The 15929-nt window shown below is 37.7% G+C and overlaps 1 protein-coding gene across 1 annotated transcript in view; it reads left to right on the forward strand.

Annotated features, from left to right (window-relative positions):
• Positions 1-10516, forward strand: part of C11H11orf65 (chromosome 11 C11orf65 homolog) — a 60680-nt gene extending 50164 nt beyond the window's left edge. The window contains exons 7-9 of the mRNA XM_033121691.1: positions 1334-1504; positions 7971-8026; positions 10371-10516. Of these exons, the coding sequence (XP_032977582.1) occupies positions 1334-1504; positions 7971-8026; positions 10371-10516 (373 nt within the window). The remainder of the gene's footprint in view (positions 1-1333; positions 1505-7970; positions 8027-10370) is intronic.
• Positions 10517-15929: the final 5413 nt, after the last annotated feature.

Raw genomic sequence — 15929 nt, forward strand, 5'->3', positions numbered from 1 at the left:
ACAATTTGTGCTCTTAACTAACCAATACAGACCAAGAGGCATGTTCCTGCTTCTATAAAAAGCATTAGCATTCACGATCCATTTAAAGTTTGACAAAGCAGAAACTTCATGAGGGCAGGGACATATCTTGTCACTGTCATGTCCCTTGCCACCCAGGATCGTATAAGCCTTCTTTTTTTGAATGCTCACTATGTGCCAGTCACTGTTCTAAATGCTTTACAGGGATTTACACTCCTAAAACTCTCAAGAATGCTGGGAAGAGGTAGTATTATGATTACCACTTTAAGGAAGAGGGACTGTGGCCCAGAAAGGCTAGGTTATTTGGCAAAGATTATGTAGCTACTAAATCACAGAAAATTCAAAGTCAGATAGTTTGGTGCCAAATCCTAGTTCTACATCGCCACTGTGCTGCTCCCAAATAAATGAGTGTCAAATTAATAAATAAATACAGTGTCAGAATAAGTTAACCTTTAAAATGGAATACTAATGTAGATCTTAAAATGCAAAAACAAAAAAAATTCTATATTCAAATAATCTTGGTAAGGACTAGCTCGGTCTACTCACTCAGCTCATGTTTGGGGGATGCATTAATTTATGTGCTTGGACTAATGCACATTATGTGCTTGGACATAATGCAAGATAGAACAGTGCTATAGAAGTCTGGACTTGGAGTCAGATTTGAATACTGGCTCTGATATACATTTACTATGTATATGATCTTAAACAGTTTCTTAATTTCTCTAAGTCTCAATTTCCTCATCCATAAAATAGGAATCAAAACCGCTGTCACAAATGTGGGTCTTTTTAAAGAGAATTAAACAAGATAATGTATGAAAAGTACCCAACACAAAGAAAGATATCACTATCTCTCTTCTCTTTACCTATTCCTCTCTTTCTCTTTCTTTTCCTTCCTTCTTCCTACTTACCATTAGCCATGTGATCTTGTAAACATTACTCAACTCTTCCAGGGTTTATTTCCTTATCTATAAAACAAGCAGTCTCGTTATTTTTGTCTCCAAGATCCTTTGATTATATAATTTTATGATTCAGTGATGTAATAACTAACTTAGTTTTCCTTTGTATCATAAAAATCCAACTTAATAAGAGGTGATTTTGAAATTAGCCTTCTCTAGTTAGTGTGGTTGATTAAGTTGCTTTGTTTTTGCCAAAAGATTCCATCACATAGAACTAGGTTTAGAGGTATTTGAGTTAAATAGGAAGGAAACATGGTTTAATATTTAAATAGTTTTACAGCAACAATATATATTACCTGCATCTACTAGTAATCACCTATTCCAAAGGATTTATATCTCTCTTCCTTTCTTCTACTTAGGTACTACACAGGAAGCCTACAGGCTAAGTCTACAAATAGTGAAACTACAGATTTAATTCACAAAGCAACGGAAGGGCTAATAAGAGCTATCGAAGATGGTGGCATAGATTCTGTGATGGATTGGGAAGTGGATGAAGTACTGAACTGGACAAATTCACTGAACTTTGATGAGTAAATACATGTTGCTATTCTTGGGGAACAAGGGCAGGCATCATATATTTTTCTTTCTAGTATTTCTCACTCCCATGTTAAATCTAGAGACCACAAACATAATCTCCTTCCCCCTCAAAATGTGTATTTATTACTTGTCTAGAAAGGAAAGAATAAATGAGGGAGAAAGATAAAAAAGGGATGATCTAATAGTAGAAAAAAGGAAATTAGATAGGTGTTCTTTATTGTCAGACTTTATTCTTATGCCTTAATCTAAATCTGCTTTATTTCTTACTTTGGGATTTATAAACAAAGCTAAGAACATGAAATTAATAATATAAAAAATTTCCTCAACCTATGGTCCTTAATCTTCCTGTATGCAATAGAAAGTTATAATTTTAGTAGCTACATAATCTTTGCCAAATAACCTAGCCTTTCTGGGCCACAGTCCCTCTTCCTTAAAGTGGTAATCATAATACTACCTCTTCCCAGCATTCTTGAGAGTTTTAGGAGTGTAAATCCCTGTAAAGCATTTAGAATAGTGACTGGCACATAGTGAGCATTCAAAAAAAAAGCTAAAGGAGTTTATCACCACCAAACCAGCATTATAAGGAATCTTAGAGGGACTTCTTTAAGATGGAAAAAAAAATCAAAATTATGAATAATAAAATAGTGATAGATCCATATCTATCAACAATTACTTTCAATGTAAATGGTTTAAATGCTCCAATCAAAAGACATAGGGTGGCTGAATAGATATCAAAACAAGACCCATACATATGCTGCCTATGAGAGACTCACTTCAGATTGAAAGACACACACAGACAGAAAATAAAGGGATGGAAAAAGATATTTCATGAAAATGGAAAGGAAGCAAACAAACAAAAATCTGGGGTAGAAATATTTATACCAGACAAAATGGTCTTTAAAACAAAGGCTATAAGAAAGATAGTGAAGGACCCAGTTATCCCACTTCAGGGTATGTATCTGAAGGAACCCAAAACACTACTTTGAGAGGACCTGTGCATCCATATGTTCATTGCAGCATTGTTTACAATAGCCAAGATGTGGAGGCAGCCTGGGTGTCCATCGATGAATGAATGGATAAAGAGGAGGTGGTACATATATACAATACAATATAGCTCGGCCATGGAAGGAAATGGATTCTTGCCATCTGGGGTGGCATGGATGGACCTGGAGGGTACTGTGAGTGAAGTATGTCAGACAGAGAAAGAAAGATGCAATGTGATTTCATTTATGTGTGGAATCTAAAGAACAAAATAAACAAACAAACAGAAACAGTCATACCAGGTAGCTCCTGGCCAACATTTTGATGATTGCCAGATGAGAAAGGGGTTGGGGATGGGTGAAAATGGGAGAAGGAATTAAGAAGTACAAATTGGTTGTTACACAGTAGTCATGGGGATGTAGCATATAGCACAAGGAATATAGTCAGTAATATTGTAATAACTATGTATAGTGTCAGATAGGTGCTAAATATGTTGGGGTGATAGATGGGAGAGGGTTGGGGGGCAGGGTGAAAAAGGTGAAGGGATTAAGAAGTACAAATAGGTAGTTACAAAATAGTCAGGGGATGTAAAGTAAAGCATAGGGAGTATAGTCAATGATATGGTAATACCTATGTACAGTGCCAGGTGGGTACTAGACGAGTCAAGGGGATCACTTCTTAATTATACAAATGTCTAACCACTATGCTGTACACCTGAAATTAATATAAAATAGTATTGAAAATCAACTGTAATTGAAAAAATTTTAAAGTTGGGAAAAGGTGAATGGGAATAAGAGGTCCAAATTTCCAGGTATAAAACACATAATTCACAGGGATGTAATGTACAACATGGGGAATATAACCAATAATATTGCAATAGCGTGGTACGGTGTCAGATGTTTGCTGGACTTATCATGATGATCACTTCTTTAGTTATGTAAATGGTGAATAACTATAGTATACTCCTGAAACTAATATAATATTTTATGCTAGCTATATTTTTTAATAAATATCTTTTAAAAAGAATAAAAAATGACACCCAAAGAAAGGCACAGTAGTGCTGTACTTCTGCTTTTTTTCCCTAAGAGTAAAAATTTCTGGGTAGAGAATGGAGGGAAGAAAGGAGGAGTGACATAGTGGGGGTTCATTTTGAACTTCAATGAACTTCTGAGGACAGGATAGAGAATTCTCTCAGGTGAGCTTTTGAAATCCTGCGTTGCCTTTCCCATATAACGTTGGCTAATTCAAGCAAAGGGCCAGCAAGATTTAGAGAAAGATTACCCCCAAATCCACCCCAAAAAGAATAAAACAGTTGAGTTCACGCATTTCAGTCTACGCCCCACTCTCCTCCACCAGTACCCTTCTTTGGTAAGTGATTAAGATGTCTAATGGCTTCCCTTTGTAGAAAACAAAGGACAAAAACAGAATAAACCAGTAAGACTTGGAGTGTTTTTTGTATCATATACTCTACATGGAGTGGGATGAATACACCTAGCTTTGTTATGGTAAGATTTATTGTCACACAGCAGCATGCCTGTCTGTCCCCTTGTATCTACCCCTAAAAAGAAAGAAGAGTCCGTGAGACTATTCCTTTCAGGGACATTTCTTCACCTTTATGCCATCTCCTTGTTTGGCCCCAAAGGATGGCTGGCTATTAAAGGTTGGGTAAGATTCCTCAAGAAAGGAACAACCTAAGACAGGCACAGTCGTGTGGGGACCACCAGGAGAACTCACGGGGTTGATAGAGGTGGGCACAGCCGCCCACCTTCCCTCCGTCTAAGGGGAACTTCTGCCTCAGTGGCTGTATTCCTTCCCACAACCTGCTTGGGAAGTGATTCTTGATGTGATAACATCAGTTCCACACCTCAGTAAGTTTTCAACATAAAGTTTTTGTCCCCTGGGGAGGTACAAACAATAATTATTTATACATCATGGTACTTTCGGCAGGCAAGGGTGATCGGTTTGAACAAGTTTTCTGGTATGGTGAATGAGACTCACAGACAGTAGTAAAAACAATGCTACTTCCTTGTATGTGCATCAATAAAAGCCACAAGGTGGCCCGAGTCAGGGCTCTCAGTCCTTTGAGGCTGTGAGGCCCTTGGCCCCTGTTTCAAAACTTTCTTGATTTCTGTTTCTTTCTTAATGCTTCGCCGCTTCTCGTTCTCTCACTGCCCGTGTTGCGCTGGACACGACAAAGATTAATGGAAAATTTCTATTTTTTAAAAGGCAGATACTTCATGTTTCCGAATTATGTACAACTTCTATCAGTTTATTCTCTGTTAGGCATCATCATAATTTGGCACTAACTTTGAATTCTCAGAAAGCAAGTTTTTCTATTGAGACATCAAAAATTTCTGGACATCAAAAATTTCAAACAGAACACAGCACGATTACTTGGGAATATTTCAGTAGCATTACTAACCTATTGGTTATCTCAGGCAAGACCAAACTTTGCAAAGACCTTCCCCCAGCTGACTGCCAATATTAGGTATAAGCACTTTCTTTCTAGTACATTTATGGTCTCCACAATCTACTTCCCTGGTAGAGCTTTGTAGTCATCTAGATGTTTGTAACTGGCTTGATGTTGACATCTTGTTTGATGAGAATTTCAGAGTCTGACATTTTTCTTAAATAGAATTGGTAGCCACTAGTTCCTTGGAGAGTAGCCTTCAAAATCTCTGGGCCGTTTTCAACTGACCATTAGAGTGACGTAAAGGTGTTGAACACTGATACTGAGGCATCCAAAGCAGTTTCTCCCCAAAGGCCCCTTGTTATGACAGAGGGCTGCTCTCCTGGGAAGAAGCCAAGTGTATCCTCATTGCTGTAGTATCAGCTGAGTACAGTATTATTATAACTGTGAAGAATGGATAGATCCAACTTACTCTTGTACTCAAGGACACTGATGAATGCTGTTGCACATTCTGCAGTATCTGGGGATATGCTGCTGCTGCAGGCACTTAGGATATCAAAGAGTCCCTGCGTCTCCAACACTAAGTCACCCACTGTGCCACCTGATGGCTATAGTGACTGCTGCTGTCATTCAACCTGTTGGATTTTCAGGGACATATTCTCTATCAAGAGATATGTTCCTCTTCCAGGATCTTCATATTTTTCAAACTGCAAGTGAATTTTGACATACTCTGTTAAAGTGATCAGCAGTTGTGATATCTTAAATAACTTCCTGATACTCTATTCACTGTGTTGATGAGAGATCTTTGCCTATGTGTGTGATGGGTGATTTCTACGAGGTCTGACAATTAGGTTCGTGAACTTGTTGCACCGATGTTGCTAACCTTTTTTGATATCAGAGGGATTATTCCTTATGAATTTACCAACTGGACAAACAGTTAACCAAGGTTACTATTTGGAAGTGCTGAAAAGGCTCATGAAAAACTTAGACGACCTGAACTTTTCGTCAACAATTCATGGCTCTTGCATCACGAAAGTGCACCAGCTCACACAACACTGTCTGTGAGGGAGGTTTTAGCTAGTAAACTAATAACTGTATTGGAACACCCTCCCTACTCACCTGATTTGGCCCTCAATGACTTCTTTCTTTAACTGAAGATAAAGGAAATATTGAAAGGAAGATATTTTGATGACATTCAGGGTATCAAAGGTAATATGATGATAACTCTGATGGCCATTCCAGAAAAAGAGTTCCAAAATTGCTTTGAAAGGCAGACTAGGCTCTGGCTTTGGTGCATAGCTTCCCAAGGGGAGTGCTTTAAAGGTGACCATTGTGATATTCAGCAATGAGGTATATAGCACTCTTTTTAAGATAAGTTTGCAAACTTAACTGTCTGAACCCGTATATCTGAAGCTTGTTCCTTTGGTTTATAAGACATGTAGTTGTGTGGTCTCTCTGGCTAAGGACTTTCCCCAGGCCATTAAAATGTTAAATTTGAACTACTGAGAGAGTCATTACAGATTTCCACGTACACATTATTCTGCAAGTATTATCTAAAAAGCTTCCCAAAATTTCTTAGTACGACAAATCAGCTCTATGATATAAGCATTATGGTAATTTTATCACCAAACTTTTGCTTGTATTTGTAAACCTTAGATTTTTTAATCAGTTACTGCGGGTATGTTCATTATGAGAAGTTCTTTTTAAGTAATTGAATAAACCCATGTTCTAATATCAGGTAAAGCTGGGTCAGTGATCAGCCTCAATTAAATATGGCATATGTTTGTGCTCCAGAGTGTCAGGAATTAGCATACAATTGTTTGAAGTGAAATGAAAACCTTTCAGTGTATATGTCTAAGGAAGAGTGATAGACATCCATCTCTTCATAGTGATCCTGAACAACTGCTGAAAGCACGAAGTCTGCCTAAATTTAAGGTCAAGCCAGATTGCATTGTCTCCTGAGAGGTCCTGGGAAGGGGTTTTCACTGCCTGTTGTTACCATGCATCTTCTCACTTAACAGTGACCAGCAGTATCCCATTTAAGGCCATAGAATAAAGTTTACAGAGCAACACGAGGTAGGAGTAAGGAAGAGCCGACCTTAGACACAGTACTGCATTGTAATTAAATATTGTTGGATAATATGTACCTTCCTAAAATTAAAAACTGCAGGATGATACAGTTAACAAAAGTAGTTCAAATGAAATAAATACAGTATTTTCCGAATTAAATGACAATTCTAATCTTCCTCGTCCTTTCTCCGCCAGCTCCCTTTCAGCACCTGCTCTGGCCTGATTTCTTGGGCGCAGTTGGAAGAAAGGAGGTTTGGGAAAGGGGGACACACAGCCTAAATTGAAATCGAATAAGTCACTGGAAACCTGCCTCAGGGAGAATTTCCTCATCTTCATAGCTCATCATACTTTGTTCTTCCCTAATCTACCTCTTGTCGGGCTACCCTGGTCTCCCTCTTGAATTCTGTTTAGGGAACTGAGGTAGCAGCAGCTGCATGCACCCCACTTGAGGGTGATTTCTTACGTTTACTGGACACTGCACCATTGTTCTCCTAAGATCGTGCTCCTAAGACCACATGCTTTAAATTTCCGCTGATGTGTCAAAGACAGTAGGTCTGGCAATCCAGAACCAAGGAGAAAATGTTCTGTGGTTGTTTTCCCCTACTTCCCTCTCATAGAGTTTTGGGTCCATACTTTTAATTTAGAAGTTAGCATCTTAGTAGGCAGTCATCTGAGAATATGATCTTGCAGGATTGGAACAGAATAAGATGAGGACAGGTGTGCTGGAGGGAGACCAAAGGGCACAAATATGGAAGATGGTGGGCACCATTTTATATCTCCTCCAACTCCTTGTCCTAGGGGTTGCTTTAGGTTCATGAGAACTGCTTGGAGGTGGAAAAGTCATGAGAATTAAACATTTGGACTAGTGAATTTGTCACAATTGATCTAAGATTTCATAGAGAAAGTGGAATTTTAGAAATAGTCTAAGCATGTGTTAATGAATCAATTTATTCCTGACTAATTAACCAATTAACCAAATGTCCATATAATGTGCTTAGGTATATTGCCAACTGGAAGGAAATTGCTACAAGCAACTCTTCAGCTAACTTCAAAAGTAGGTGATTTTTAGTAATATTTTCTGGGAAATTCTTGTGAACAAAAATGATATATTCCACACATGTGCACATTTCTAAGAACCTGACATTTCAGTACTCAGTATAGCATACTGACGTAGATAAATGTGCCAAGTCATTTGTGCCTTTATAGTAAGACTGTTAGTTGGGAATAGGAGACATTTTCTATTTTACATAGGATTGGATGATTTGTTTTAAATGAATCCTTTTTTAAGAAAGTTGTGTATCTCGTGGTTTCAGTAATAATTTTTAATGAACAAACTTCACTTTGCTAAATAAATGCCTCAAAATCTTAGAACTATTTTTTAGCTTCTATGCCCCTATTGTCCCATCAGTGGTCCACAATACTGAGAAACTGAAAGTGATAGCAGGTTGAAGAAACATATCATCATACTCCGGAAATACCAATAATTCTAACGTAGCCAAAATCTAATCATGGTTATTGTATAATCTGAGTGTATGAGTTCTGTCCTGCTATCATCCGGGAGAGACAGTAAAGCAGAGGTTACAGAGGTTACAGTTGTGGAGTGTTAATTCAGACTTCCTGGTTTTGATTTTTGGCTTTACTGTTTACTGACTGTGACCTTGGACAAGTTACTAGCTCAGTTTCCTCCTCGGTAAAATGAGAATAACAATTGTACCAAGCTCATAGGTTGTTGTGAGGTGATAAAAGGTAAAAGGTGTAAAGAGCTTAGACTGGTTGGTGCCCGGTACATAGTTCGTACTCTATAATGTTAGCTATCATTAGCCTTACCCTCCCCACTTACTGCCACTCATTGCCACACGCACAGTCAAGCTGCCATCAGCCCTCTGTAGGCTGCTGTGACAGCCTCCACACTGATACTCCTCCAGTGCATTTCCCACACAACAGAGAGTGATCTTTTACAAACTTAAATCAATGCAATGAAAACACTTATTTAACAAACTCTTGTTTAGCAATGACTATATGGAAGTGCTGTCTTAAAGTGCTTTATAAAAGTGACTCATTTGATCTTCAGAACAACCCAATGAGTCAGGTTCTGTTATCTTCATTTTACAGATGAGCACACAAAGGAATGCCAAATTACTTGCTCAAGGTCTCACAGTTCCTGTGAGGGACTGAGCAGGCTGGCTAGCTCCAGAGCCCATGCTCTTAACGATGACTGCCTCGGCTGCCTCATAGTTTTCCACTGTGCCTGGAATCAAATCCTATCTTCATCCCAGCCTTCTGGCTCTGCCCTGGCCTGGTTTCCACCCTTACCATGTCACCTTTTTCTCTCGCTCACAACAACCCTGCCATCACTGGCCTCTTGATTGTTCCTTGAACACTCTGTGGTATCCGCTTTGGGGGTTTAATGGGTTGATGGCCTTCAAGAGAACAGATTTAGTAACTATCTTCACTTGAGGGCAGGGAGTTGTCTGTTTCTTTCGCTACTAAATTCCCAATGTATAGCACGTAGAGGTTCTCAATGACGGATAAAAGAATATAAGGGAATGAAAGTACAAAAATGGAAGAAGAGAATATAAAATAGTGACTTGAAAGAGATTATAGGCAGACCACCACAATAAAGCGGGTCACAATCCCTTTGCTGGCGGAGGGTCTTGCCTTCAATTTGTAAAACATACAACATCTGTGAAGCACAATAAAACGACGTATGCCTTTCCTGCGAAAGATGGAGAGCTGTAGCATGGTAATTGGAAGGAGCACAAAAGCAAGTGAAATAATTTTAAGCAGTGGGGGTTTGCATTATAATTGAGGTCAGTGGAAGGCGTTACACTGAGGATGACGGCACTGGAGAAGAGGAGAGTATGTGCCACTTGTTCAAGAAGTACAAGGAAATGCAATCCAGAGAAGATCTGGAAACTAGCTCTAGAGAGAGAAAAGGCTTCTCTTCATTTGTGAGTAAAGAACTGTGAGCTAATAGTTAATTATGGAGCACTAACTCAATGCCAAACTAAGTCCTTTAGGTGCATCATCACACTTAACTCTCACAAAGATGAGATTAGGTACGTGCTAGTATTATCCCCATTTTATAGATGGGGACACTGAGACTTAGGTTAAGTAACTTGCCCCAAATGACACAGCTAGTTAGTAGGCCAAACCTCAAACCCAGGCCCTGCAGGGCCTTTGCAGAGATGGACAATGAAATATGGTAGAGAAAAGTAGGATGAACTCAGAACTTTGGGACATGCATGGTTTCAGTTCAATAGGATATGAAGATAGCTTCTCTAAGAGTGGTGAAAAGCAGTGTGGATGGACCGTAGCCTAATGGGTAGTCACGTATTGAATGAGTTTGTATCTTGTTATATCTAGCATCTTCCTAAACATTTGTCATTCCTCTCTAGGTTTCAGGTTTGAGCAAGCACAGAAAAAAAAATACGACTATGCTATGTCAGAGGAAATGGAAACACCAAAATATCCTTCATATGAAAATCTTTATGAAGAAATAAATTTTACTAGATTAACACCTGATTCCACTTATGGATTATAAATGTAAAGTACTTTTTTTTTTTTTGAGCTATATCCCTTCAAGCCCTGCTTCCATGAGTTATAGTCAAGAGATAATTTATTCTGACTGGAATGACTGCAGTTATAGTCAAAAGATAATTTATTCTGATTGGTATATTCTTGGCACAGTACCTGCCCAACTAAGTAAGGAAGATTAAACAACTAGAACATCGGACTGAACACACTGGTCATATAAAATGCAGAACGTATTCCTGGCCCCCTGAGAAACTGTAGTGTTCTTATAATCACACTTAAATAAAGGTATACTTTATTTAAAGTGCAAAAAAATCTTCAGATTGTTTTTCTTCTTTATTTGAAGCATGCTTTATTTGTGCATTCGTGTCAGGGAGAGCTCTGTTTTCCATCAGGAAACGAAAAGCGGGACTGTAGCAAGTTCTCCTTTTATTTGGAAAGTTCTCCTTTTATTTGGAAAGCAAAAGCCCTACTAGAAGCCCCAGCCCTAGTCACCGGAGGCATCCTTGAACAAAACTGGGTTCTAGCTAAAGAAGCTAGAAAAGCAAACATCTTTCAGCTTCCACAGTGGGAGGAATAGAGGACTGGAGATAACAGTTGGGTCAAGGAACAGAGTCTACCACACCATCCAAGTCTGAGTTACTCTGTTCCCATAAGCACCCTCTACTGCTGCCCATCGTCACACTTACCACTGTATCCTTATAAAGCCGTCTGTAATCCTAATAGACCAAAGGCTGTTAGGATTTTATACCCCTAAGTATAAAAAATCTGCACTCAGAGACCTAATGGATAGTTAAGAAAAAAATCAGATTTATTGCAATATAACTTACATACAAATTTACCCATTTTGAGTGTTCATTTTGAGTTTTGACAAATGTAATTTTCATCGTAATCGATATAAAGCATTTCCATCACCCCCAAACTGTGCATCTTTGTGGTCAATCCACTCACCCCACCCGAAGCCCCAGATACTCCTGATCTCCTTTCAATCACTACAGTTCTGCCTTTTCTAGGATGCCATAGGAATGGAATGATACTATACGTAGTCTCTCTTGGTCCAGCTTCTCCCATTTAGCATAATGCTTTTGAAAGTCATCCTTATTGTTGCTCAGATCAGTAGTTCATTCCTTTTTTAATGACCAGTGTTCCATTGTACGGCTATACCACAATTTGTGTATTCATTCGCCAGTTGATGGACATTTGGTTGTTTCCAGTTTGGGATCATTATGAATAAAGCTGCTGTGAACACTCACGTACAAGTCCTTATGGGGACATATGTTTTCATTTCTCCTGGGAAATGCTTGGGAGTGGAATTGCTGGGGCAAACAATAATTATATGTTTTACGCACATCTGTTTTTCTAACGTGGCCATACCATTTTGCATTTCTGCCAGCAATGAATCTGTTTCAGATGCTCCACTTGGGTGCTGTCACTTGGTGTTGTCAGTTGTTAAAATTTTAGCTACTCTAGTGGATGTATAGTGAATGGCATCTCATTGTGACTTCAGTTTGCATTTCCAAAATGACTTATGATGTTGAGGCTCTTTAATGTGCTCATTTGCCAATGGTTATCTTCTTTGGCAAAGTGTCTGTTCAAATCTTTTGTCCAGTTTTAATTTCTTACTATTTTGTTAAAATAATTTTTAAGATAGTCAGAAACAAATCCTTTTCCCGATACTGTTTTCCAGTCTGTGGCTGGTGTTTCCATTTTCTTAATAATGTCTTTTTAGGAGAAAAGGTATTTAATTTTAATAAAGTCCAAATTACCATTTTTTCTTTTATGGTTCATGCTTTTAGTGCCTTATCTAGGAAATCTTTGCTTAAACCAAGGTCACAGTGTACAGGTATTTCACATAGTTTATTAATATTGTATCCAACTATTTAATGTTTATTGATGCTATTGTTTTTAAATTTCAGTTTCAAACTGAAATGCTGGTGACATTTCAGACATTAAATTTCCTGATCTAGTTGACTTTTATATAGCAATTCATGAATTAGAAAGCATCCAGTCTATAAAACAGAAAGGAGCTTCCAAGAGTTGTACAAAGTGAGAGGGTTTCATAGACCAAAGTGAGCAGGAACAAGAAAGCTATACTGGGCATTTGTCAACTGGTTGAAACAGGATCACTTTCATTATATGGAGCAAAGGGAAGTTTGTTTTTTTTTTTAATTCAAGTTTATTACGGTGACAATTGTTAGTAAAGTTACATAGGTTTCAGGTGTACAATTCTATATTACATCATCTATAGATCCCATTGTGTGTTCGCCACCCGGAGTCAGTTCTCCTTCCATCACCATATATTTGATCCCCTTACCCTCATCTCCCACCCCCCACCCCCCTTACCCTCTGGTAACCACTAAACTATTGTCTGTGTCTATGAGTTTTTGTTTCTCATTTGTTTGTCTTGTTCTATTGTTGTTTTTGGTTTATATACCACATATCAGTGAAATCATATGGTTCTCTGCTTTTTCTGTCTGACTTATTTCGCTTAGCATAATTATCTCAAGATCCATCCATGTTGTCACAAATGGTCCTATTTCATCTTTTCTTACAGCTGAATAGTATTCCACTGTGTATGTATACCACAACTTCTTTATCCATTCATCTATCAAAGGACATTTTAGTTGTTTCCATGTCTTGGCCACTGTAAATAAAGCTGCAATGAACATTGGAGCGCACTTGTCTTTATGGATAAATGTTTTCAGGTTTTTTGGGTAGATACCCAGGAGAGGGATTAATGGGTCATATGGTAATTCTATTCGTAATTTTTTGAGGAACCTCCACATTGCCTTCCATAGTGGCTGCACCAATCTGCATTCCCACCAACAGTGTATGAGGGTTCCTTTTTCTCCACAGCCTCTCCAACACTTGTTACTATTTGTCTTGTTGATGAAAGCCATTCTGACTGGGGTGAGGTAATATCTCATTGTGGTTTTTATTTGCATTTCTCTGATGATTAGTGAAGTTGACCATTTTTTCATATGTCTATTTACCATTTGTATGTCCTCTTTGGAGAAATGTCTCTTCAGGTCCTCTGCCCATTTTTCAATTGGGTTGTATTTTTGTTGTTGAGTTGCATGAGTTCCTTGTATATTTTGGATCTTAGCCCCTTATTGGAGGCACTGTTGGCAAAAATCTTCTCCCATTCAGTTGGTTGCCTCTTTATTTTGTCGATGGTTTCTTTTGCTTTGCAGAAGCTTTTACGTTTGATATAGTCCCATTCATTTATTTTAGCTTTTATTTCCCTTGCCTTTGGAGTCAAATTCATGATATGCTCTTTGAACCCAAAGTCCATAAGTTTAGTACCTATGTTTTCTTCTATTCAGTTTATTGTTTCAGGTCTTGTGCTTAAGTCTTTGATCCATTTTGAATTAATTTTGGTAAATGGTGACAGATAGCAGTCCAGTTTCATTCTTTTGCATGTGGCTTTCCAATTCTGCCAGCACCATTTATTGAAGAGGCTGTCTTTTCTCCATTGAATGTTTTTTGATTCTCTGTCAAAAATTATCTGTCCATATTTATGTGGTTTTATTTCTGGGATCTCAGTTCTATTCCATTGGTCTATGTGTCTGTTTTCTGGCAATACCACGCTGTTTTCATTATTGTTGTCCTGTAGTACAAGCTAAAGTCAGGGAGTGTGATACCTCTAGCATTGTTCTTTTTCCTTAAGATTGCTTTGGCTATTAGGGGAATTTTGTGGCTCCAAACAGATATGATGATTTTTTGTTCTATTTCTTTAAAAAATGCCATTGGGATTTTGATGGGGATTACATTAAATCTGTATATTGCTTTGGGTAATATGGCCATTTTAACTATGTTGATTCTTCCAATCCATGAGCATGGAATGTCTTTCCATTTCTTTGTGTCTTTTTCAATTTTTTAAAAAAATGTCTTACAGTTTTCAGCATACAGGTCTTTCACATTCTTAGTTAAGTTTATTCCTAGGTATTTTATTATTTTTGCTGCAATTGCAAAAGGAATTGTTTTTTGTATTTCTTTTTCTGAGATTTCATTGTTAGTATATAGAAATGCAATGCACTTTTGTATGTTGATTTTAGCCGGCAACTTTACTGTATTCGTTGATTGTTTCTAATAGTTTTTTAGTGGAGTTCTTAGGGTTTTCTATATATAGCATCATGTCATCTGCAAAGAGTGACAACTTCTTCATTCTCAATTTGGATGCCTTTTCTTTCTCTTGCCGATTGCTCTGGCGAGGACTTCCAACACTATGTTGAATAGCGGAGGTGATAGGGGACAGCCCTGTCGTGTTCCTGAACATAGAGCAAAGGGCTTCGGTTTTTCACTGTTAATTATAATATTAACTGAGGATTTGTCATATATGGCCTTTATTTTGTTAATAAATATTTTCCTTCTATACCTATTTTATTAAGTGTTTTAATCATAAATGGATGTTGTATCTTGTCAAATGCTTTTTCTGCATCAATTGATATAATCATGTGATTTTTGTCCTTTATTTTGTTTATGTGATGTATCACATTGATGGATTTGCATATGTTGAACCATCCTTGTGCCCCTGGGATAAACCCCACTTGGTCGTGATGAACAATCTTTTTAATGTATTGTTGCATTCGATTTGCTAGAATTTTGTTTAGAATTTTTACATCTGTATTCATCAGAGATACTGGTGTGTAGTTTTCTTTTTTTGTGTTGTCCTTACCAGGTTTTGGTAACAGAATAACGTTGGCCTCATAGAATGAGTTAGGGAGTACTGTCTCTTCTTCAATTTTTTGGAAGAGTTTGTGCAGGACAAGTATTAGACCCTTGTTGAAGATTTGGTAGAATTCACTAATGAAGCCATCTTGTCCCGGACTTTTGCTTTTGGGAAGGTTTTGGATGACTGATTCAATTTCATTATTGGTGATAGGTCTATTTAGATTTTCCAGTTCTTCATGGTTCAGCCTAGAACGGCTATATGTTTCTAAGAACTTGTCCATTTCTTCTAGGTTATTGAATTTGGTGGCATATAGTCCATCCTTCATAGTATTCTTGGATGATCCTTTGTATTTCTGTGGCATCCGTGATTTTATTTCTGATTTTGTTTGTCTTTTCTCTTTGTATCTTAGTGAGTCTAGTCAAGAGATTGTCAATTTTGTTAATCTTTTCAAAGAATCAGCTCTTTGTCCCATTAATTTTTGTATTGTCTTTTTGTTCTGTTTCATTAATTCTGCTCTGATTTTTATTATTTCCTTTCTTCTGCTGACCTTGGGTTTCATTTGTTCTTTTTCTAGTTCTTTAAGGTGTAACGTGAGATTATTTATTTGGGATTTTTCTTGTTTCTTGAGATAGGCCTGTAATGATATAAATTTCCATCTATACACTGCTTTCGCTGCATCCGAAAAATTTTGGTAGGATGTATTTTTATTCTTATTTCTATGTATCTTTTGATCTCTCCTCTTATTTCT

This window comes from Rhinolophus ferrumequinum, chromosome 11 (assembly GCF_004115265.2).
Source record: "Rhinolophus ferrumequinum isolate MPI-CBG mRhiFer1 chromosome 11, mRhiFer1_v1.p, whole genome shotgun sequence".
NCBI classification, from domain to species: domain Eukaryota; kingdom Metazoa; phylum Chordata; class Mammalia; order Chiroptera; family Rhinolophidae; genus Rhinolophus; species Rhinolophus ferrumequinum.